A 23,343-nucleotide genomic window follows, 5' to 3' on the forward strand; every position below is an offset into this window, starting at 1 on the left:
ATCTTGCTAGATACCCTCACCACCCCCTCACTTCTTCTTGGGTGGCATGCTGCTTTGGGTCGGGGTGAAACACTGGCCCACCAAGTATGCAATGCAACATCCTAAAAAACAACCCTAAGTGCACAGGAGTTAGCTGCCTGGGGGTGGCTCAGAGGCCCGGGGTTGCGAGTGTAGAGCGGGCGAGCTGGGAACTGGAGCAGGAAACCTGGGGTTGTAGGTGGGGTGATGCCAAGAGGTCTGCCAGGGCCTGGAAATATTCTGTGTGATAACCAGTCTCGTTTCCTGGGAGGGTAATTATACTGAGAACTGTGGACTGGAAGGCAACATATCTGTGCCCGAGTATGGACATCACAAAGAAGACGGCTAGAATGTTACATTCAGAGCTTGATATAAATATAGTAACACCATCTAGCCAACACTAAACATTCAGGAAGGCTGTTTTCAGGGCGGATAGCAACAATACAGGACGGATGAGAAAGGATCTAGCGAGCTCCTCTAGGCTTACTTTTGCTGGAAGCCACAGAAGGGGTCTGCCAGTGATGGCGCAATGTCGCGTCCACATCTCGCCTGCCTGAAACAGGGACCCATTCGCAGCCAGACTCTTCCCCGGCATCCGCAGGGGGAATCTGACCATGTCGTCTATTCTCCACACGGCAAGCTGGTCTTTTTAAATAAAAACAGTTCTATTTTGGTTACACTGCTGATCAAAACCAAAAAAAAGAAAGAAAAACCGTATGTGTTTTTCCACTGCTCTTAGGGTAAAATCTGAAACCCTTAGTAAAGCTCACAGGCACCCCAGCGTCTAGCTCCTGGGTGTCTCTCCAGCCTCTGCTCCTGGCTCGCAGGCCCAGGCGCTACAGTTAAGTTCCCTGAATTAGCCAAACACACCTTCCAAGCTCCGTGGCATGGGCTGTCCCCCACCTGGGCTTCTCCCCTTTTCCCTGCATCACTTGGCCTGCGAAGCCGCCTGGACGGCCAGGTCCCCGTCTCTCTCCCATGGCCCCTGCAGCTCCCTGAGTGACTTCATGTCCGTCTGTCCCGCCGGAAGCTAGGCTGCATGAGCTCAGGGATGTCGTGTGATTTGCTGACCATTTATCTCCAGCGCCTAACGTAAGATTTAATCACTGAATGAATGAAGGAGCGTGAGGTTTGAAAATCATTCAATTGGCTTCCTCAACTTTGGTGCGTAATCATTGGAAATAGGATGATGGGACAGTATTGGACATTTTGTTTTACATTTTTGACAAATGCTGCCAAATGCATACCGGGGCATATATTTACTTTAATGTGAATTTTGGGGAGTCAATCAAAATAAAAAGCCTATACAGGGGGGAAACTCTCTTTCATGCTTGCATGCTCCCAGAAGATTTGTTGAAAATAATTAGTCAACTCTTCTGAAAACGCATTCACACTATGTCACCTCGTTTGGGTCTCCACTGTAGACTAAGCCAGTTACTGTTTTGTTTCTTATCTTGTCCCAATGATATGCTCCATGAAAGCAGGACCCAGTCTCTCTTGTTCCCTGTATTTCCAGGACCAGCAATGTGTCTGATACACAGTAGGTGCCTAATGAGTCACAAGTGAATGACTGTTGTGACAATGTAACTGCACTGAACGGGAGGCATCTGATGCTGGCTGGGCCCCAAGCACAATCCCCAACAAGGCATTTTCCAAGAGGCATCAGCCTTTCCTGTCGGTTCCCTGCGAAGGCCAACGCCCAGCTCCTCCTGCTGGCACTTTTCCTTCCTTCTGGTTCCCCTAGACTTGAGCCTCTGTCTCAGGCCAACGAGGCTGTGGGGAGAGGAAGGGGGACTCGGGTTAGAGAAGCAGGAAAGCTTAAGAGCTGCTGAGCTCGCAGACTCAGGGCAAAGCAGATCGCAAACAGAGGCAGCAAACTCTCACCAGCCACGCAGCTCCACAGACAGAGCCTGGAGCACAATTCTCTACCTTCCTCGGCCTCCGGGTGTCGCTCCAACCCTGCCTCCCCCAAAGCAACTCTAACTTAATTCACCAGCGGTTTCCAAACTGCTTCGTGTGAAATGGTGGTGCCGAGGTCTGAAAACACTCCATCCCGGGAAATTGTTTTGGTAACATTTTATTGAAAAACTTTGAAGCCATCTAGGAAAAAGGGTGGGGGACCAGGAAAGGGATCAGCTCTCATCCTCATTTGGAGGGAGCAGGTCCGGCTCCGACCTCCGCGTCCAGCCCTGGACGGCGCTGCTCACAGCGGAGCCCGGGGAGAGCTCTGCGGGGCGGGGGGGCGGGGGGGGGGGGTTGCGGCAGGTGTTCGGGTTCCTGGGAGGTTCCCACGGCCACGTTCTCGCTGGTTCCGCGCACGTCCTCGGCGGAGGGCGCCTCCCTCGCGGCTGCCTGGGGATCCCCCTGGGTCCAGGCTGGGGCTGGGGACACCCCTGGGCGGGTCGCGGCTGTCCCCGAGCAGTTCCCGCGGGACAGCCCGCAAAAGCAGCGGAGCGCGTCCAGGGAGCCGGACCGCGCAAAAAGGGATCGCCCGGCGCGGGGGTAGCGGGGCAGCGGCCGGGGCCCAGGGCTCCGCGGCAGAATCCAGGCGCGCTTTCTGCAGGAGAAGCGGGGTGGGGGGGCATCACTGCGGCTCCGGCCTGAAGAAGCCTCCTTTTCTCCCTCCTCCCCAGCGGCGCTCCCCCTTTCTCTCTCTCTCTCTCTCTCTCTCTCTCTCTCTCTCTCTCTCTCTCTCTCTCTCTCTCTCTCATCCTTGACTGGATTTGAGCCTCAGGCCCTTCAATCCCCAGGCCGATGCAGTAGCCACTGAGCCAAACCAATCTGCACTCTTCTCCTCTCTTTTTTTTTTAGGGCCTAAAGTAGAGGGTTTCAATCACCTTCTTTTTCCTGGTAGATTCAACTAAGACCACTTGTTGACCTTAAAGCACTCTCATTTGCCTCTTGTTGATCACTGAGAGAAAGAATTCTAGGGGGCCCCTAGAGTTACATTGTGAAATCCCTACATGAGGAGAGAGAAAAGGAGAATATGTCATTTTTTTTCCATGTCTCTAATAGTCAGAAATATTGGGGAGAAAATTGGGGAGAACAGACAGGGAATAAGGTTATGGGTGCCTAGCTCCTGATAAGTCTTCTCAAACTCTGAAAGAGTAACAGGATAACTCCCTGTGGACTAAAAGGCATCTCTGGTCAGCCTCGGTCTTGAAGAAAGTCTTGGCTTAATAGTCCTTTTCCAGAGAGCAGGTTGCCTAACTTGGTGAAGAAGTTGCACCAGCCCTAACCGGTTTGGCTCAGTGGATAGAGCGTCGGCCTGTGGACTGAAGGATCCCAGGTTCGATTCCGGTCAAGGGCATGTACCTAGGTTGCGGGCACATCCCCAGTGGGGAGCGTGCAGGAGGCAGCTGATGGATGTTTCTCTCTCATCGATGTTTCTAACTCTCTGTCCCTCTCTCTTCCTCTCTGTAAAAAATCAATAAAATATATTTTTTTAGAAAAAGAAATGGGCCTTTGTAGGCATTTTCTTTCAGTGACCTAATAAATTTGGCAAGCATTCCAGCATCTTGCTCAAGTGTGTCCCTGCTTTTGGAGGATAGGGAAGGACTAAGCCAGGGTCCCCACAAGTCGCCTGACTTTGGGGCTGGTCAGGCGGTAGGGTCTCCTGTACACACGAGGTGAGTCCTGGGCCTCCAGGAGGCAGCCAGCGGTCCTGGGAGCACCACTCAGCCCACAACCGCTTCAGCTCCCGGGCCCCGCCCCTTTCCTCTGGGCTCGCCAGTTTCAGAACCCACCCCACCCCAAACTGGTGACTTACCAAAGCTTGTCCTTATCTCTGATAAAGAACCAAAATTCAACTCAGTAAATTTAAAGATTTAATTGGCTTTATTAAAAGATTCATGAACCAGGTAGCATCCCCTCCAGCAACTAGAACAGAACTCCCAGGGGCCACACAGAATGAAAGGTTTTAAGAGGGAGAGGCTGAGCCAAAGGTGCTATTAGCAAATGACAGGGTTATTTTGACTCAGACCACCTTCTGTGGAGGGGGAGGGGGAAGAACAGCAGGGGTTTCCTATGCAGATTGTATTTTGCGGGGAGGGTATCAGAGAGATGGAGAGGCTCCATGAGACAGATTACCTACCTGGTGCTTGACTGGAAAATTCCAGTCTGTTTCTGGGGGAGACTGAAATTGCCCTTAAGTCAGGTATTAAAGCTAAGTTCGGTATCATGGGATTTTAGCATGAGTGGTGCCATTTGGGGCCTGTGTGTGCTCTTTAACATGACCAAATAGAGCAGAACTATTTAATCCAATGTATCTGGGGTTGAAACCAGGCAATGCTTTAAACAAAGTGTAAATGCTCAATCCATGTCAACCAGAATTATTCTTAGAATCACTCAGCTCCTGTGATTTCTCTGGGTCAAAGGAATTCACTGAGATTGAACTCACAGGTGTCTCAACCTGTGACTTTCTCCCTCAGAAGCCAGTCCTGTGACCCTTCACCTCAGCTCTCTGGTCGCTGGCATCCCACCAGCCCACCCTTTCCTGCTTCCTGTTGGGATTCTAAGTGTCACTGCTCCACAGAGAGGAACGCTGAGGCTCAGCCACTGTGAAGCCCTGCCCTGTCCTCAGGAAATTGCAACTTTTTCTCAATGTCGACATTATCTTGTTGACAGTGCCCCTATTTGCACCAAAAAGGATTTTTGTGGTTCGCAACACCAGTAGATTCCACCACTTGTAGATGCCAGTGCCGCTCACTCTTTTCACCAAGTAAAAATAGTCTTTTTTTTTTTAAATCTTTATTGTTGAAAGCATTACAGATGTCCTCTTGTTTCCCCCATTGGCCCCACCACCCTGCTCCCGCACTACAGTCTGTGTCCTTGGATTAGGCATATAAATTCTTTGTTGGTCTCCGCACAGCCTGTGTTCCACGCCTCCATCTTCCTTGTGGCAATACCACTACTCTCACCGAGTGGGCCACTTCTCGGTAACAGCACCTCTGATGGCAACTCTGGCCCAGGAATATGCTGCAGGTTTCCGCGTTCCAAGGAGCAGAGCGTGTCTTCGTGGCAGCAGGGCCGGCAGTGGCCAGGCCTGGGTTCTCCTTCTGTCCTTTTGCTGGACACCTGCCCTCCCCCCAGCTTTCTCTCCCACAGCCCTGACAGCTTGGTCAGAAGAGTGTCAGTGGTTGAACAACATAAACATGAACAAAAATAGATCCAGAGACACAAAAGCATGGAGCAGACTGCAAACCTCAGAGGGAAGGCAGGGGAGGGTGGTGGGTGGGAAGAGAACAACCAATGAACTTGTATGTAAATATGCATAACCCAAGGACACACACAATAGGGGTGGTGAAGGCCTGAGCTTGGGGCGGGGACAGCCTGGGAGAGGTCACTGGGGGGAAAAGGGGACATATGTAATACTTTCAACAATAAAGAATAATAATAATAAAATAATAATAATAATAAAAAGCAGGACACCAGTGGTCTCTCTGCCACAGGACAGTGTGATTTCCCCACATCACTGATTTCTTCAGCTTAGCATTTTCCAATTAAAGGTATGGCACTGGCCCACTGCTATCTCTCCACCTCTTACAAGTTGGGAGAGAGCCTTCAATGTGAAGTCTCAGCCACAGCAAATGCTGTGCATGGCAAGTGCAGGCTTAGGCCTGACCCCAATTTCTTTTTAAAAATATATATATTTTAATTGATTTTATACAGAGAGGAAGGGAGAGGGATAGAGAGTTAGAAACATCCATGAGAGAGAAACATCCATCAGCTGCCTCCTGCACACCCCCTACTGGGGATGTGCCAGTAACCAAGGTACATGCCCTTGACCAGAATCCAACCTGTGACCCTTCAGTCCCCAGGTTGACGCTCTATCCACTGAGCCAAACAAGCCAGGGCTGGACCTGGATTTCTTAGTCCTTGAGGTCAATGTTTAGCCCTAGCATCAGGGTTTGATGGTGCCACTTAGATTTCTGAGTCTGGGGATATCAGGGTTAGCAATTCCTTCGAGTGGCAAGTGAGGATTTAGTCCAGCCAGAGATTCTTAGTCTAGCAAATTCTGGTTTTACAATAACAACTCTTGGTGGCTCCTGGGTGGGGTCACCTCTAGAATCACTTCCTTTGGAGCCCCACCCCACCCCTGTGTCATCTCTGTCAAGTCCTGGCACAGCCCCTGTCAGTATCCTGATTGGCAGCAATGCTCCTTATACCCCCTTGCAATTCCCTTAGTGTCATTAGAAGGCCCTTTTTTGGGCACAACTCAGACATTACTCCACGAAGGCACCATTCACTCCTCTATTGAAAGAAAGTGTGGCCCAATCAGTGTGGCTCAGTGATTGGGCAATGACCTATGAACCAGGAGGTCACAGTTTGATTCCCGGTCAGGGCACATGCCTGGCTTGCAGGCTTGATCCCAGGTAGGGGGCCTGCAGGAGGCAGCAGATCAATGATGCTCTCTTATCATTGATGTTTTTATCTTTCTCTGCCTCTAAGTTCCTCTCTAAAATCAATAAAAGTATATTTTTTGAAGATACGGAGAACTTTACTAGATATGAATATTTCATTGAGGGAGAAACAAACTGTTCTTGAACCTGATGTCTCAAAGCCAAGTCTAGTATGAAACTCAAAGGCCAAAATTAATAACTGAAAGTAATACTTTTAATATATTTTTATTACTTTTAGAGAGAGGAAAGGAGAGGGATAGAGGGATAGGAACATCTCTGAGGGAGAAACATTTACTGGCTGCCTCTTGCATGCTCCCCACTGGGAATAGAACCCTCAAATCTGGCAGGTGGCCTGACCAAGAATCGAACTGTGATCTCCTGGTCCATGGGCCCATGCTAAACCACTGAGTAAAACCAGCCAGGCAAAAAGGAATACATTTGAAAGAAAAATTAAATTAAATAATAGATTTAACTTTAATTAGTTCAAAATAAAATATCCTTACTCAGGATAATATAAAACATATAATTATATTACTACTAGAGGCCCGGTGCACAAAAATTTGTGCACTCGGGGGGGAAGAGGGGGTCCCTCAGCCCGGCCTGTGCCCTCTCGCAGTCTGGGACCCCTCGGGAGATAACGACCTGCTGGCTTAGGCCTGCTCCTGAGTGACAGAGGGCAGGCCCAATCCCTAGGTGCAGCCCCTGGTTGGGCTCAGAGCAGGGCTGATTGGGGAGTTGGGGCGCCGCCCCCTGTCATGCACAGAGCAGGGCGGATTGGGAGGTTGCGATGCCACCCTCAGTCAAGCTCAGGGTAGGGCTGATTGGGGGGTTGGGGCACCGCCCCCTGTCACACTCAAGGCAGGTTCAATGGGGAGGTTGGGGCGCCACCCCCTGTGATGCACAGAGCAGGGCCAATCAGGGGGTTGGGGCGCTGTCCCCTGTCACTCACAGAGCAGGGCCCATCAGGGGGTTGGGGAGCTCCCCCTCTCATGCACAGAGCAGGGCCCATCAGGGGGTTGGGGAGCTCCCCCCTGTCATGCACAGAGTAGGGCCGATAGGGGAGTTAGGGCACTGCCCCCTGTCACACACAGAGCAGGGTGGATCAGGGGGTTGGGGCGCCGCCCTCTATCACCCACAGAGCAGGGCCAATCAGGGGGTTGGGGCACCACCACTGTCACACTCAGGGCAGGGCTGATGGGGAGGTTATGGCTCTACCCCGTCTCACATAGAGCAGGGCCCGTGGGCGGGGGGAGGGGGGTTGGGGCACCACCCCCTGTCACACACAGAGCAGGGCTGATCAGGGGGTTGGGACGCCACACACTGTCACACACAGAGCCGCAGGGTGATCAGGGGGTTTGGGCGCTGCCCCCTGTCACGCTGATCTGGTGCCAGGAGGCCTCGTGGCTCCGCTGATCCCTGTGCTGGGAGGCATATTACCCTTTTACTATATAGGATAGAGGCCTGGGGGCTGGCTGGTTTGCCCTGAAGGGTGTCCTGGATCAGGGTGGGTTCCCCACTGGGGTGCCTGGCCAGCCTGGATGAGGGGATGATGGCTGTTTGCAGCTGGTCACACACCCTTCAGGGTGGGGGTCCCCACTGGGGTGTCTGGCCAGCCTGGATGAGGGGATGATGGCTGTTTGCAGCTGGTCACACACCCTTCAGGGTGGGGGTCCCCACTGGGGTGCCTGGCCAGTCTGGGTGAGGGGCTGAGGGCTGCTTTCAGGCTGGCGGGAAGCTCCCAACCGCTCCTTTTTTTCTTTTTTTCTTTTCTTCTGGGCCAGCTTTAGCTCTGGCTCTAGCTCTGAGGCTTCCGCTGCTGGTTTGTTTGCCGTTCTATAATCGAAACAATGTATAACTTCAGCTCTGAGATCCCAGCCGGCTATATTTGTTAGAATGTTTCAAACTGCCAGCTCAGAGTCCGGCAAGGCGGGGAACGTTGGAGTCTGCAGTCACGGGAGCAAGCAAGCCTCACGTTTGCTTCCAGCTGCCTGGCTGCCGGCCGCCATCTTGGCTGACAGTTAATTTGCATAAGGATACGCTGATTAGCCAATCGGAAGGGTAGCGGTCATACGCCAATTACCATTTTTCTCTTTTATTAGTGTAGATACTACTGACCTGGTGCACAGATTCATGCACATTGAAAGGAATTTAATTCGAAGGTGGCTGGCAGGGCTGGACTGGGTGAAATGGGCCAGACACGCCCTGGAACCAGCCTCCTCCGGTCCCTCCCTGGCCACTGCATCTGTGCGTCCAAGGCTGCACGGAGCACCAGGGCTCCAAAGGTGTCTGTGAAGTGAGTGGGGTCCCTCAGGCAGGTGGGGTCTTTCAGCCTGGCCTGCGGAGATTGGGCTGAAACTGGCCCAGAGGAGTCCTGGAGTTGGAGAGGGCACTCTGCAAAGTTGCTGTCCTACAAGGTGTGAAACACGAACGCAAGTGTGCAGTAAACCAGATTCAAAGCCAACAGTGACCCAGCAACAACATAACCCACGGTCGAAGGTAGAATCCAGAGGCATCCGGCTCCCTCATCTTTGGTTTCAGGGTGCATCACCCATAACCTCTGCTGCCAAGTCACTGCAGCTCAGCAGCTCCTGCGTTGAGCATCTGCCCCCTGGTGGTCAGTGCACGTCATAGCGACCAGTTGGACAGAGGGAAGGACACTTAGCACATTAGCCTTTTATATAGAGAGATTACATTTTATGTGGTTGTAGTTATATTTCCTTATAGTATTAAATAACTTATTGTGCTTCTTATGTCTTATAGGGATGGGGTTGTCCCCTCATCTGCTGGGGTTTCAGGACAATCCCACGCCCCCTGTTGGAGGAGAACATAATCCTGGGTTGCACCTGAAGTGGGCTTTTTCTCACTGACCTAGAGGCCACTTGCTTCTCCTCCGTCCTTCACCTTGCAAGGAGCGCTACTTGCACTAAAATCTAAAATCCTCCCATTTTCATCCCTTTTGTTCCCAGGACAGGGGAACAGGACAGGGGTCAAGGCAAAGCTCTCTGAGGCAGAAACCCTTGATCTCCAGTGTTGACTGGGTCCTCCTATCACCTGTCTCCCCAGGGTCTCCCAGTATCAGCGTCCAAGGCTGCACGGAGCTCCCGCTGTGAGCACTGTGGCTTGTTGGGGAGCCTTTGAGCTGATGCAGGGGCCAAGCCTTCCTTTGTACCAGCAGCCTCAAGGGTCATCAAGGGTCCTGGGCGATGCAAGCCACAGACCTAGCAAAACACCCAGGAATTCAAAGCGCAGTTACCAGTTCCCCACCCCTTAACAAATTCAAGAAAACCAGCAGACCCAGTGCAATACCAAAAATGTCACAGCTCCGACAGTCATTCCGACAGAACCACGAAGCGAGAAGCAATAGCAACCCGAACCCAGAGCTACCCACAAATCACAGGGCCAGCGGCAGGGCTGGCGGCGCAGGGACCGCGGGAAACCGGGGGTCTCCGTGAAAGCGCGCAGCCTCTGCCTTCTGGAGCCCAGAGCCCCGGGGCTGGAGAGAAACCACCGTAAGCCAGCGAGCGCTGGCAGAGAGCCAACAGCGGTGCGATTGCCAAACTCAGGGCGAGCAAGTGCGCTGCCCCAGGCGACCCACCCGCACTGAAACGTGCCGGTGCGCGGGGCACAGCGTCTGCGGGAACTGACCCAGATGGATCGGCCTCTGTACCAGGAGAAAAATGCAGTCCTCGCTGCAGTCCTCAGAACCGAGGCGGGTGCTGCCCCTCCCTGTGTGACAGCTACGGGGCGGGCTCCGCAACCAGCCCAAGTGCTGGCGGCGGGAGCAGGGGGAGCTCCGCGCAGCCGCGGCCCTGAACCTGCCAGACCACCGCGGAGACCGGCCGCGCGAGGACCGGTCAACACCGGAGACCAGGGGTTCCGCCTCGGGGAGCTCTGCCTGGACCGGTCCTGGTGCTGTGGTCACCATTTTTATTTTCCTGCAAACAGCGCTGTTTGCCCAGAAAAGGACGGAGGAGAAGCGAGTACCTGGAGGCCACGTTCCTTGGTCCCACCCCAGTGCGACCAAAGGACAGGGAACCAGGGGGCCTCCAATCCTGAGCCTGGAGCTGGTCCAGAAACACTGGGCGCTGCAGGTGCTGGGATGGGGGGGGCGGGGGCGGGGTTGGGATGGCTCGGGGGAGGGGTAAGCTCCAATCAGAGACTCCCCTACAAACCACCGCCCTGAGCACTTCCCACCACTGGGACCAGCCAGCTCCCCAAGAGGCCACCCGCTCTGCTACCTGGAGAAACACCAGGTGCCTGGGAGGCTGGATGAAAAAACAAAAATACACGGATTAAAATGCATTCCCACCCCTTTCCCCATGTCAATGATTTAAGGGTTTTTTTAATTACATTTCATTTAATTGTAAAAAAAAATTTTCATTGACTTTAAAAAGACGGATAGAGCGTCAGCCTGCGGACTCAAGGGTCCCAGGTTCAATTCTGATCAAGGGCATGTACCTTGGTTGGGGGCAGAAGTGTGCAGGAGGCAGTTGATCGGTGTTTCGGCAGTCATCAATGTTTCTAACTCTCTATCCCTCTCCCTTCCTCTCTGTAAAAAATCAATAAAATATATTTTAAAAAAATAAAAAGACTAGGGAGCGGGGAGAGAGACAGACAGACAGACATCCATTAGCTAGCCCTGCGGATTGAACCTGCCGTGCAGGTCTGGGAATCCAACCCAGGACCCTTTGGTGCTCAGGCTGACGCTGTAACCACTGAGCCACAACAGCTAGGGTGGTTTTCTTTAACTTCTGCACCATAAGGATTCCCACAGAGAACCCATTTTGGAGTAATTTTTGTCTTTTATATTTATATTTTTTTAAATATATTTTATTGATTTTTTACAGAGAGGAAAGGAGAGGGAAGAGAGTTAGAAACACTGATCAGCTGCCTCCTGCACATCCCCCACCAAGGATGCCCCTGCAACCAAGGTACATGCCCTTGACAGGGATCAAACCTGGGACCCTTCACTCCACAGGCCAACACTCTATCCACTGAGCAAAACCAGTTAGGGCTATTTTGTCTTTTAGAAGTTTCCTCATACCAATTAAAGAATGCATTCTACTTTCTCCCGGAACTTCCTTTTCTTTTTAAGGACAGCCCTTAAGCTGAACTATCTTAGGTAAGTTAGTTTCCCCAAAGTGGCCACTACAGTTCCAAACTTATCCAAAAGCTCACCCATTTCCCCCAAAGGCAAAGGATCCTGGTTTCTGGGTTGGCCAGGAGGAAACCCCCCTTCATCCCTGGATTTCCGAAAACATCTAAACTGAGGGACCCTGTTACTCACCGGCTCTTCCAACACACAGGGACTCACATGTTCCCTGGTTTCAGTAGACCAGGGTGGATTATCAAGAAGATTCAACAGAGATGGATCAGGGTCAGAGAGCTCCACACTAAGGGAGTGGAGCTCAGAGCTGAGCTTTACCCTGGAACTCCAAGGCCCTGGGGGAGGCAGACAGGGCAGTGGGCTCAGGGGTACCAGCACCCGCTACTCACCAGCCTGGGGGTCACCAGGCCTCCTGTCCCCACCCCGCTTCTTGGCCACAAGAACTGTTGAGAGAAAATTTGGAGCCCTTCCTTCCTAGGAAGACAATCTGAAAACCGGTGTGCAGCTCAGAGGCTGGGTTTAAGGGCAGCTTCTGAAGAGAACAGAGGAAGTAGCTTGCCCTTTGCAGTGATTGGTTGTCAGGACGGGACTTTCCTGAAGCCAGGGGATTGGAGAAAGGGAATATATCGGTGTCTCCGGTATAGCAAGGTTTCCTGCTCACAAATCGCTGTTTCCATTGTTCTCCCGTCTTCCTCTCTGAAAGTAAATAGTTTAAAAAGTGACTATATCGGCTCTGGGCAGAGAGCTCAGTCATTTATAGACTAGAGGCCCGGTGCACAAAAATTTGTGCACTCGGGCGGGGGGGGGGGGGGGTGGGGGGGGGGAGGTCCCTCAGCCCGGCCTGTGCCCTCTCACAGTCTGGGACCCCTCAGGAGATAATGACTTGCTGGCTTAGGCCTGCTCCCGGGTGGCAGAGGGCAGGCCCAATCCCTAGGTGCAGCCCCTGGTCGGGCTCAGAGCAGAGCTGATTGGGGAGTTGGGGCACCGCCCCCTGTCATGCACAGAGCAGGGTCGATGGGGAGGTTGGGGCGCCACCCCCTGTGATGCACAGAGCAGGGCCAATCAGGGGGTTGGGGCGCTGCCCCCTGTCACTCACAGAGCAGGGCCAATCAGGGGGTTGGGGCACTGCCCCCCCCCACACACACACACCTGGGCACAGAGCAGGGCCCATCCGGGGGTTGGGGAGCTCCCCCCTGTCAAGCACAGAGTAGGGCCGATAGGGGAGTTAGGGCACCGCCCCCTGTCACACACAGAGCAGGGCCCGTGGAGGGGGGGGTAGGGGGTTGGGGCGCCACCCCCTGTCACACACAGAGCAGGGCCGATCAGGGGGTTGGGACGCCACATCCTGTCACACACAGAGCTGCAGGGCGATCAGGGGGTTGGGGAGCTCCCCCCTGTCACGCTGATCTGGTGCCAGGAGGCCTCGCGGCTCCACTGATCCCAGTGCTGGGAGGCATATTACCCTTTTACTATATAGGATAGAGGCCTGGGGGCTGGCTGGTTTGCCCTGAAGGGTGTCCTGGATCAGGGTGGGGGTCCCCACTGGGGTGCCTGGCCAGCCTGGATGAGGGGATGATGGCTGTTTGCAGCTGATCACACACCCTTCAGGGTGGAGGTCCCCACTGGGGTGCCTGGCCAGTCTGGGTGAGGGGCTGAGGGCTGCTTTCAGGCTGGCGGTTTTGACTGAAGCTCCCAACCGTTCCTTTTTTTCTTTCTTTTTTTTTCTTCTGGGCCAGCTTTAGCTCTGGCTCTAGCTCTGAGGCTTCCGCTGCTGGTTTTTTTGGCGTTCTATAATCGAAACAATGTATAACTTCAGCTCTGAGATCCCAGCCTGTTATATTTGTTAGAATGTTTCAAACTGCCAGCTCAGAGGCCGGCAAGTCAGGCGGGGAACGTTGGAGTCTGCAGTCACTGGAGCAAGCAAGCCTCATGTTCGCTTCCAGCTGCCTGGCTGCCAGCCGCCATCTTGGCTGACAGTTGATTTGCATAAGGATATGCTGATTAGCCAATGGGAAGGGTAGCGGTCCTACGCCAATTACCATGTTTCTCTTTTATTAGTGTAGATAGGATTGTCCTGATCTACCCATTTCTTCCTTCGCTCAGGCTGCCCTGTGAGCCCCCACTGCCCGGCTTGCTCTCTCAAGAGCAAATCATTCCGGGAGAAACTGCCTCCACTAAACAGCGCGCACCATTGAAGGTGCAGCCCTGCCTGTCGCAGCCTCAGGAAACCGGTGCCTGCTGCTCCCTAAACCGGCACTTCAGGACTGGGAAGGCACTCTCCCTGCCAAGCAGGCATTTGCTGCGCTGAAGTCCCTTCCCCAGGAGGCAGGGTTTGCGTGGGTGAAATCACAGGCGGCTAAATGGAGCCTGCGGCCCGAATCCGCTCCTGCCAGGGGGTCACAGCCAGTCACAGCCCGCAGGGTCGGGGGGGCAGCGCGAAGGACGACGGAGAATCCCTTCCCTGGGGCTGGGCAGCACCCCTGGCGCTACAAAGAGAACCGAGAGTGGAACTGCTTCTGAGAAAAAGTCCGCTGGGCACACCTAGTCCCCAGCAGCCCAGACAAAAGGCCGAGGCCCCAGGGCTGCGGAGCACCTAATGGCGCCAGGACTAACCAAGTTGCAAACCAACACCTGCCACCCAGAAAGCGCGGACCCGGGGAACAGAGCGGTGCTAACACCCAAAGCGGGTCCCGGGGTAAAGTCCAATCAGAGATCACCAGGCTTGGAAATCCCCGGGGCGGACATTGCACAACATAAAGGGCCCAACACAACTGATTTCCCGTAAATGCTTTGAAAATCAGAAAGAAAGCGGAAGTCATCCCCTTACAATGGTATGAGACAGTCACTTTATTTTTTCCGTGCTGAAAACCCGGATCAAATCCGATAGAGTCATTTTTAATTTTTTTTCTTGAATTTTAGAGAGAGCCAGGGAAACATCCATTTGTTTTTCCACTTCTTTACGCATTCATTGTTGCTTCTTGTATGTGCCCTGACCCAGGGATTCAACCACAAACCGTGTTATACCCGGAGTATGTTCTAAACACCTGAGCATTCTAGCCAGCGCCAGAGAGAGGCAGGTTTTAAACAATTTATTTACTTTTAGAGAGAGAAGACGGGAGAACAATGGAAACAGTGATTTGTGAGCCAGAAACCTTGGAATACCCTGTGTCTATTTATACAGAACTGAGCTCTCCAAACAGACACCCATTGATATTTCTTTTTTTTAAAGTACATTTTATTGATTTTTTACAGTGAGGAAGGGAGAGGGATAGAGAGCTAGAAACATCCATGAGAGAGAAACATTGATCAACTGCCTCCTGCACATGTCCTACCCGGGATGTGCCGGCAACCCAGGTACATGCTCTTGACCAGAATCGAACCTGGGACCCCTCAGTCCGCAGGCCAACGCTGTATCCACTGAGCCAAACCAGTGCTGGCAATATATTTCTATCTCTCCCTTTCCCCTCCTCTCTGAAATCAATAAAAAATATATAAAAAATAAAAAGCATATACATATTATACATGCATAGATACATAAACATACAGACAGACAGACACTCACGAGTTTCCCTGGTTTCAGTAGAACAGGATGAATTATCAAGAAGCTTCAATAGAGATGGCTCAGGATCAGAGAGCTCCACACTAAGGGAGTGGAGCTCAGAGCTGAGCTTTACCCTGGAACTCCAAGGCCCTGGGGGAGGCAGACAGGGCAGTGGGCTCAGGGGTACCAGCACCCGCTACTCACCAGCCTGGGGGGTCACCAGGCCTCCTGTCCCCACCCCGCTGCTTGGCCACAACAACTATTGAGAGAAAATTCGGAGCCCTTCCTTCCTAGGAAGACAATCTGAAAACCGGTATGCAGCTCAGAGGCTGATTTAATGGGCAGCTTGTGAAGAGAACAGAGGAAGTAGCTTGCACTTTGCAGTGATTGGTTGTCACCATGGCCTTTCCTGGAGCCAGGGGCTTGGAGAAAGGGAATATATCGGTGTCTCCGGTATAGCAAGGTTTCCTGCTCACAAATCGCTGTTTCCATTGTTCTCCCGTCTTCCTCTCTGAAAGTAAATAGTTTAAAAAGTGACTATATTGGCTCTGGCCAGGGAGCTCAGTCATTTATAGATAGGATTGTCCTGATCTACCCATTTCTTCGCTCAGGCTGCCCTGTGAGCCCCCACTGGCCGCCTTGCTCTCTCAAGAGCAAATCATTCCGGGAGAAACTGCCTCCAATAAACAGCGCGCACCATTGAAGGGGCAGCCCTGCCTGTCGCGGCCTCAGGAAACCGGTGCCCGCTGCTCCCTAAACCGGGACTTCAGGACTGGGAAGGCACTCTCCCTGCCAAGCAGGCGTTTGCTGCGCTGAAGTCGCTTCCCCAGGAGGCAGGGTTTGCGCGGGTGAAATCAGAGGCTGCTAAACGGAGCCTGCGCCCCGAATCCGCTCCTGCCAGGGGGTCACAGCCAGTCACACCCCGCAGGGTCGGGGCAGCGCGAAGGGCGACGAAGAATCCCGGGGGTTGGGCAGCACCCCTGGCGCTACAAAGAGAAACCAAGAGAGAAACTGCTTCTGAGAAAAAGTCCGCTGGGCGCACCTAGTCCCCAGCAGCCTCAGACAAAAGGCTGAGGCCCCAGGGCTGAGGAGCATCTAATGGCGCCAGGACTAACCAAGTTGCAAACAAACACCTGCCACCCAGAAAGCGCGGACAGGGGAACTGAGCGGTGCTAACACCCAAAGCGGGTCCCGGGGTAAAGTCCAATCAGAGATCACCAGGCTTGGAAATCCCCTGGGCGGACATTGCGCAACATAACTGGCCCAACACAACTGATTTCCCGTAAATGCTTTGAAAATCAGAAAGAAAGCAGAAGTCATGCCCCTGCAATGGGATGAGACAGTCACTTTTTTTTATTCGTGGTGAAAACCCGGATCAAATCCGATAGAGTCATTTTTTAAAAATTTTCTTGAATTTTAGAGAGAGCCAGGGAAACATCCATTTGTTTTTCCACTTCTTTACGCATTCATTGTTGCTTCTTGTATGTGCCCTGACCCAGGGATTCAACCACAAACCTTGTTATATCCGGAGTATGTTCTAAACACCTGAGCATTCTAGCCAGCGCCAGAGACAGTCAGGTTTTAAACAGTTTATTTACTTTTAGAGAGAGAAGCCGGGAGAACAATGGAAACAGCGATTTGTGAGCCAGAAACCTTGGAATACCCTGTGTCTATTTATACAGAACTGAGCTCTCCAAACAGACACCCATTGATATTTCTTTTTAAAAAAATGCATTTCATTGATTTTTTTCAGAGAGGAAGGGAGAAGGATAAAGAGTTAGAAACATCCATGAGAGAGAAACATCGACCAGCTGCCTCCTGCACATCTCCTACCGGGGATGTGCCGGCAACCAAGGTACATGCTTTTGACCAGAATCGAACCTGCGACACCTCAGTCCGCAGGCCGACACTCTATCCTCTGAGCCAAACCGGTGCTGGCAATATATTTCTATCTCTCCCTTTCCCCTCTGCTCTGAAATCAATAAAAAATATATAAAAAATAAAAATCATATACATATTATACATACATAGATACATAAACATACAGACAGACACGAGTTCTCCTGGTTTCAGTAGAATAGGATGAATTATCAAGAAGCCAACAGAGATGGCTCAGGATCAGAGAGCTCCACACTAAGGGAGTGGAGCTCAGAGCTGAGCTTTATCCTGGAACTCCAAGGCCCTGGGGGAGGCAGACAGGGTAGTGGGCTCAGGGGTACCAGCACCCGCTACTCACCAGCCTGGGGGGTCACCAGGCCTCTTGTCCCCAACCTGCTTCTTGACCACAACAACTATTGAGAGAAAATTCGGAGCCCTTTCTTCCTAGGAAAACAATCTGAAAACGGCCATGCAGCTCAGAGGCTGGGTTTAAGGGCAGCTTGTGAAGGGAACAGAGGAAGTAGCTTGCCCTTTACAGAGGTTGGCTGTCAGGACGGGTGTCTTTGGTAGACCAATGTTTAGAAGGGGGCGGGGAGGGGCGGGGCTAAATGGGTATTGATTGACTTGCTTGCTCCAGGTTTAGTTGAAATGTAGGGCTCAAACACCGTTACCCGTCAGGTTTAGGCTCGAACACGATTACACATTCGGTTTAGGCTCCAACACGATTAAGTGACATAATTATGTCGATGTCTAGAGTAAAGCAATGTTTACTTTGTACGGACGGATAGCCCGAAGGCTGGTCTGCCGCCCAGTGTCCGTGCAGCGGAATTCCTCCAGCAGAAAGGCCGTTCTGCCGCCGGGTGTCTGTGAGAGGAATTTGTCCAGCAAAAAGGCCGATCTGAAAAAAAAAAAGAAAGAAAGAAAGAAAGGCCAATCTGCCGCTGGGTGTCAGTGCAGCTGCGTTCCTCAAGCAGAAAGGCCTATCTGCCGCCGGGTGTCCGACCCACGGTATTCGTTTAGCAGAAAGGCCGATTTGCCGCTAGGTGTCCGTGCAGAGGAATTCCTCCAGCAGAAAGGCCGATCTGAAAAAAAAAAAAAAAAAAAAAAAGGCCGATCTGCCGCTGTGTGTCAGTGCAGAGGAATTCTTCCAGCAGAAAGGCGGATCTGAAAAAAAAAAAAAAAAAAAAGAGGCCGATCTGCCGCTGGGTGTCCATGCCACGGTATTCGTTTAGCAGAAAGGCCGATCTGCCGCCGGGTGTCAGTGCAGAGGAATTCCTCCAGCAGAAAGGCCGATCTGAAAAAAAAAAAAAAAAAAAGAGGCCCATTTGCCGCTGGGTGTCAGTGCAGAGGAATTCCTCCAGCAGAAAGGCCAATCTGAAAAAAAAAAAAAAAAAAAGAGGCCCATTTGCCGCTGGGTGTCAGTGCCACGGTATTCGTTTAGCAGAAAGGCCGATCTGCCGCCGGGTGTCAGTGCAGAGGAATTCCTCCAGCAGAAAGGCCGATCTGAAAAAAAAAAAAAAAAAAAAGAGGCCCATTTGCCGCTGGGTGTCAGTGCAGAGGAATTCCTCCAGCAGAAAGGCCAATCTGAAAAAAAAAAAAAAAGGCCTATCTGCCGCCTGGGTGTCAGTGCAGAGGAATTCCTCCAGCAGAAAGGCTGATCTGAAAAAAAAAAAAAAAAAGAGGCCTGAAAAAAAAAATAAAAGAGGCCGATCTGCCGCTGGGTGTCAGTGCAGCGGCGTTCCTCCAGAAGAAAGGCCCATCTGCCACTCTGTGTCCGTGCCACGGTATTCGGTATTCGTTTAGCAGAAAGGCCGATCGGCCGCTTGGTGTCAGTGCAGAGGAATTCCTCCAGCAGAAAGGCCGATCTGAAAAAAAAAAAAAAGACCGATCTGCCATTGGGTGTCCGTGCCACAGTATTCGTTTAGCAGAAAGGCCGATCTGCCGCTGGGTGTCAGTGCAGAGGAATTCCTCCAGCAGAAAGGCCGATCTGCCTGGGTAATCGGTATTCCTTTAGCAGAAAGGCCGATCTGCCTGGGTAATCGGTATTCCTTTAGCAGAAAGGCCGATCTGCCGCTGGGTGTCCGTGCCATGGTATTCGTTTAGCAGAAAGGCGGATCTGCCGCCGGAAGTCCGTGCAGCTGTATTCGTCCAGCAGAAAGGCCGATATGCCGCCGGGTGTCCATGCACTGGGGGTCTGGGTATTGAATGGCTTGCTGGAGTGTTTAGTTGAAATTTAGGGCTCGAACACGATTAAGTAATTGGTATAGGCACGATGGAGGCTGGCACCCCCCCCCCCCCCCGGAGAGCATAAATATCCAGGCTGCAGGCAGCACCCAAGGCTTTGCCTCTGCATCAACTCCAGGCTCATGTCCTCCTGCCCCAAGATCTCTGCGATGGAGCCGCACTTTCTCCTGGACCACGACGCGCTGAGGCAGGCTTGGGATTCTGCAGACTCGGCTCCAGAGCGCCATCCTCCGTGGTCCCCGATCTCCCCAGACCAGCTACCTCCTGTCCTCGTGCCGCTGGCACAGTCCTCAAGCCACCACGGCGATGACCACCAGCCACTGCTGTCCAGTCCTTGTTGGCAGCTGCCCTCGGTCCTCCTGCGATACCGAGCACTCTTAGCTGAGGCCCAGAACTCCTCGGAAGAGAGCCCAGTGCAGCCCGGTGCTGGCCTCTTGCCAGGATTCGTGCCGATGCCAGGAGTACCCGCAGGAGCGCCTGACCCCACAGAGCACACGTTCGGGCAGCTTCCCGTGGCCCTGCGGCCCAACGCCCATGCTGGACAGGGACCAGTGGACATGGAGGCCTGGGACCACGTGCAGCCTTCAGGGTGCAGCCCAGCTCAGGGCCCCACCCGGTGGCGCCTGCACCTGCTTTGCTCGGGCTGCCTGCAGTGCATCCTTCGTGCTCTCTCCTCTTTGAGCCGCTGGGCTGCTGACTGCTGGGCGACAGTCCTGGACATTTAGGAGCCCGAGACGGTGGCGGGAGGGCGCCGACTGTGGACATGAGTCCTGAATCAAGTGTAAGTCTCTTTTAATATTAAATATTTTGTCCAGACCACGGAATTCTGCTTAATTTATAAAAATACTTAGACTTTTTAGGGCCAATAAAAGATGAGATCTCAGTGATGCTATCCGGAGGCTGAAAATTCACCTCACTTAATACACAGACGAACACGGATCAGGTCGTCCCTGCGGCTCATGAGCAGCCCAATGGTCTCCCAGCCGGGCTCCTTGCCCTCGCTCGATCCATGGATCTGATCGCCTCGGATGTACTTGGAAAAGTCGCTCTTCTGGCTGACCAGCTGGCTGTCCCTGAACTTGCCAGTGTCGAGCAGGGCGCTCACCTCCTCGCCGATCTGCGGCCCCGGGCTCCGCGCACAGGAGTTCGTCCACACGCAGATGCCTTGCTTGTCGATGCAGCGCACGATGTGCTCCAGCGCCAGCTTCAGCGCGGGCAGCGGCTTGTCTGCCTGATGTGCCGCACGCCGCCGGCCTGGCTGCGCCCCTCGCAGGCACGGTGTGTTGCTCGGCGGGCACTGGTTTGCCTTCTCCTGCAGCAGCGACGAGCGGACCAGCGGCTCCTCTTTCGCGGACTCCGCCTCAGCCGCAGCCACCGCCGCCGCGTCACGGTCCTGGGCGGCGTCAAGGCAGGCGCCGGGGCCGGAGGGAGGGAGCGAGGCCGGGGCTGGGGGGCCGGAAGGGGAGCGGCGCCCTCGCCGCTGTGGCACAGGAGCTCCTGCTTCTTCCAGACCTGGCGCTGGCGCTCCGAGCTGCGGCAGAAGGAGCTGCGGCAGCGCGGGCAGCGCAGCAGCTTCCCATCTTCCTGCACAGCTCGCAGCACTGCCGGTCTCGCTCGCTCCGGCTCAGCCGACCGGTCCGCCGCTGTCATTGGCCATGACGGCGGCGGCGGCGGCGGCCGGAAGAGCAGGAGGGGTGGCGGCCAGACCGAGGGGCAGGGCCGGTCACTGCGCCACGCGCCCGGCTCCCCTCGCCTCAGGCAGGCCGGCTCCCCGCCCTCGGCCCGCTGACCAACTGGAAGGACACCCCTCCACAGACCCTGGCTACCTTCTTGCTGGCAGCACGGAACAATGAAGCGGCCAATCACGCCGCCTTGGAACAAGCGTCCCTGAGCCTGCATTCGAATCTCCTAAAGGCTCTACAGATCATCTCTCCAAGCTTTGAGAAATGCCCACTTCTTTTTAAAATATATTTTATTGATTTTTTTACAGAGAGGAAGGGAGAAGGATAAAGAGTTAGAAACATCCATGAGAGAGAAACATCGACCAGCCGCCCGGTGTCTGTGCAGAGGACTTTGTCCAGCAGAAAGGCCGATCTGAAAAAAAAAAAAAAAAAGAGGCCGATCGGCCGCTCGGTGTCAGTGCGGCGGCGTTCCTCCAGCAGAAAGGCCAATCTGAAAAAAAAAAAAAAAAAAAAAAAGGCCGATCTGCTGGAGGGGGTCAGTGAGGCGGCGTTCCTCCAGCAGAAAGGCCCATCTGCCACTCTGTGTCCGTGCCATGGTATTCGTTTAGCAGAAAGGCCGATCTGCCCCTGGGTGTGGGTGCAGAGGAAATCCTCCAGCAGAAAGGCCGATCTGAAAAAAAAAAAAAAAAAAAAGGCCGATCTGCCGGAGGGGGTCAGTGAAGCGGAGTTCCTCCAGCAGAAAGGCGGATCTGAAAAAAAAAAAAAAAAAAGGTCGATCTGCAGCTGGGTGTCAGTGCCACGGTATTCGTTTAGCAGAAAGGCCCATCTGCCGCTGGGTGTCCGTGCAGAGGAATTCCTCCAGCAGAAAGGCCGATCTGAAAAAAAAAAAAGAGGCCGATCTGCCGCTGGGTGTCAGTGCAGAGGAATTCCTCCAGCAGAAAGGCCGATCTGAAAAAAAAAAAAAGAGGCCGATCTGCCGCTGGGTGTCAGTGCCACGGTATTCGTTTAGCAGAAAGGCCGATCTGCCGCTGGGTGTCAGTGCAGAGGAATTCCTCCAGCAGAAAGGCCGATCTGGAAAAAAAAAAAAAAAAAAAAAAAAAGAGGCCGATCTGCCGCTGGGTGTCAGTGCCATGGTATTCCTTTAGCAGAAAGGCCGATCTGCCGCTGGGTGTCCGTGCAGAGGAATTCCTCCAGCAGAAAGGCAGATCTGAAAAAAAAAAAAAAAAAAAAAAAAAAGAGGCCGATCTGCCGCTGGGTGTCAGTGCAGAGGAATTCCTCCAGCAGAAAGGCGGATCTGAAAAAAAAAAAAAAGAAAGGCCGATCTGCCCTTGGGTGTCCGTGCCACGTTATTCGTTTAGCAGAAATGCAGATCTGCCGCTGGGTGTCAGTGCAGAGGAATTCCTCCAGCAGAAAGGCCGATCTGCCACGGCATTCGGTATTCGTTTAGCAGAAAGGCCGATCTGCCGCTGGGTGTCCGTGCCATGGTATTCGTTTAGCAGAAAGGCCGATCTGCCGCCGGAAGTCCGTGCAGCTGTGTTCGTCCAGCAGAAAGGCCGATATGCCGCCTGGTGTCCATGCACTGGGGGTCGGGGAGGGTCGGGTCTTACTGGGTATTGAATGACTCGCTGGAGTGTTTAGTTGAATTTTAGGTCTCGAACACGATTAAGTAATTGGTATAGGCACGATAGAGGCTGGCACCCGCCCCGCCCCCCCCCCCCCCCCCCCCCCCGAGAGCATAAATATCCAGGCTGCAGGCAGCACCCAAGGCTTTGCCTCTGCATCAACTCCAGGCTCATGTCCTCCTGCCCCAAGATCTCTGCGATGGAGCCGCACTTTCTCCTGGACCACGACGCGCTGCGGCAGGCTTGGGATTCTGCAGACTCGGCTCCAGAGCGCCATCCTCCGTGGTCCCCGATCTCCCCAGACCAGCTACCTTCTGTCCTCGTGCCGCTGGCACAGTCCTCAAGCCACCACGGCGATGACCACCAGCCACTGCTGTCCAGTCCTTGTTGGCAGCTGCCCTCGGTCCTCCTGCGATACCGAGCACTCTTAGCTGAGGCCCAGAACTCCTCGGAAGAGAGCCCAGTGCAGCCCGGTGCTGGCTTCTTGCCAGGATTCGTGCCGATGCCAGGAGTACCCGCAGGAGCGCCTGACCCCACAGAGCACACGTTCGGGCAGCTTCCCGTGGCCCTGCGGCCCAACGCCCATGCTGGACAGGGACCAGTGGACACGGAGGCCTGGGACCACGTGCAGCCTTCAGGGTGCAGCCCAGCTCAGGGCCCCACCCGGTGGCGCCTGCACCTGCTTTGCTCGGGCTGCCTGCAGTGCATCCTTCGTGCTCTCTCCTCTTTGAGCCGCTGGGCTGCTGACTGCTGGGCGACAGTCCTGGACCTTTAGGAGCCCTGAGAGGGTGGCAGGAGGGCGCTGACTGTGGACATGACCTGAATCAAATGTCAACCTTTTTTAATATTA

The 23,343-nt window shown here is 53.5% G+C and overlaps 2 protein-coding genes and 1 pseudogene across 2 annotated transcripts; 2 read left to right on the top strand and 1 right to left on the bottom strand.

Annotated features, from left to right (window-relative positions):
* The first annotated feature begins 19,338 nt into the window (after positions 1-19,338).
* On the top strand, positions 19,339-19,914 carry LOC139008414 (annexin-2 receptor-like). Its single transcript, XM_070411695.1, has one exon. It carries the CDS (start codon positions 19,339-19,341, stop codon positions 19,912-19,914), a length of 576 nt encoding a protein of 191 aa, XP_070267796.1.
* A 188-nt stretch (positions 19,915-20,102) lies between these two features.
* LOC139008415 (egl nine homolog 1-like) lies at positions 20,103-20,846 on the bottom strand (annotated as a pseudogene).
* A 1,846-nt stretch (positions 20,847-22,692) lies between these two features.
* LOC139008416 (annexin-2 receptor-like) lies at positions 22,693-23,268 on the top strand. Its single transcript, XM_070411696.1, has one exon. The coding sequence runs from the start codon at positions 22,693-22,695 to the stop codon at positions 23,266-23,268; it is 576 nt and encodes a 191-aa protein (XP_070267797.1).
* The last annotated feature ends 75 nt before the right edge of the window (positions 23,269-23,343 follow it).

This window comes from Myotis yumanensis, unplaced genomic scaffold, assembly GCF_028538775.1.
Source record: "Myotis yumanensis isolate MYYU_CA2020_CCGP unplaced genomic scaffold, mMyoYum1.0.hap1 SCAF_4, whole genome shotgun sequence".
In the NCBI taxonomy this organism is placed as follows: Eukaryota; Metazoa; Chordata; class Mammalia; order Chiroptera; family Vespertilionidae; genus Myotis; species Myotis yumanensis.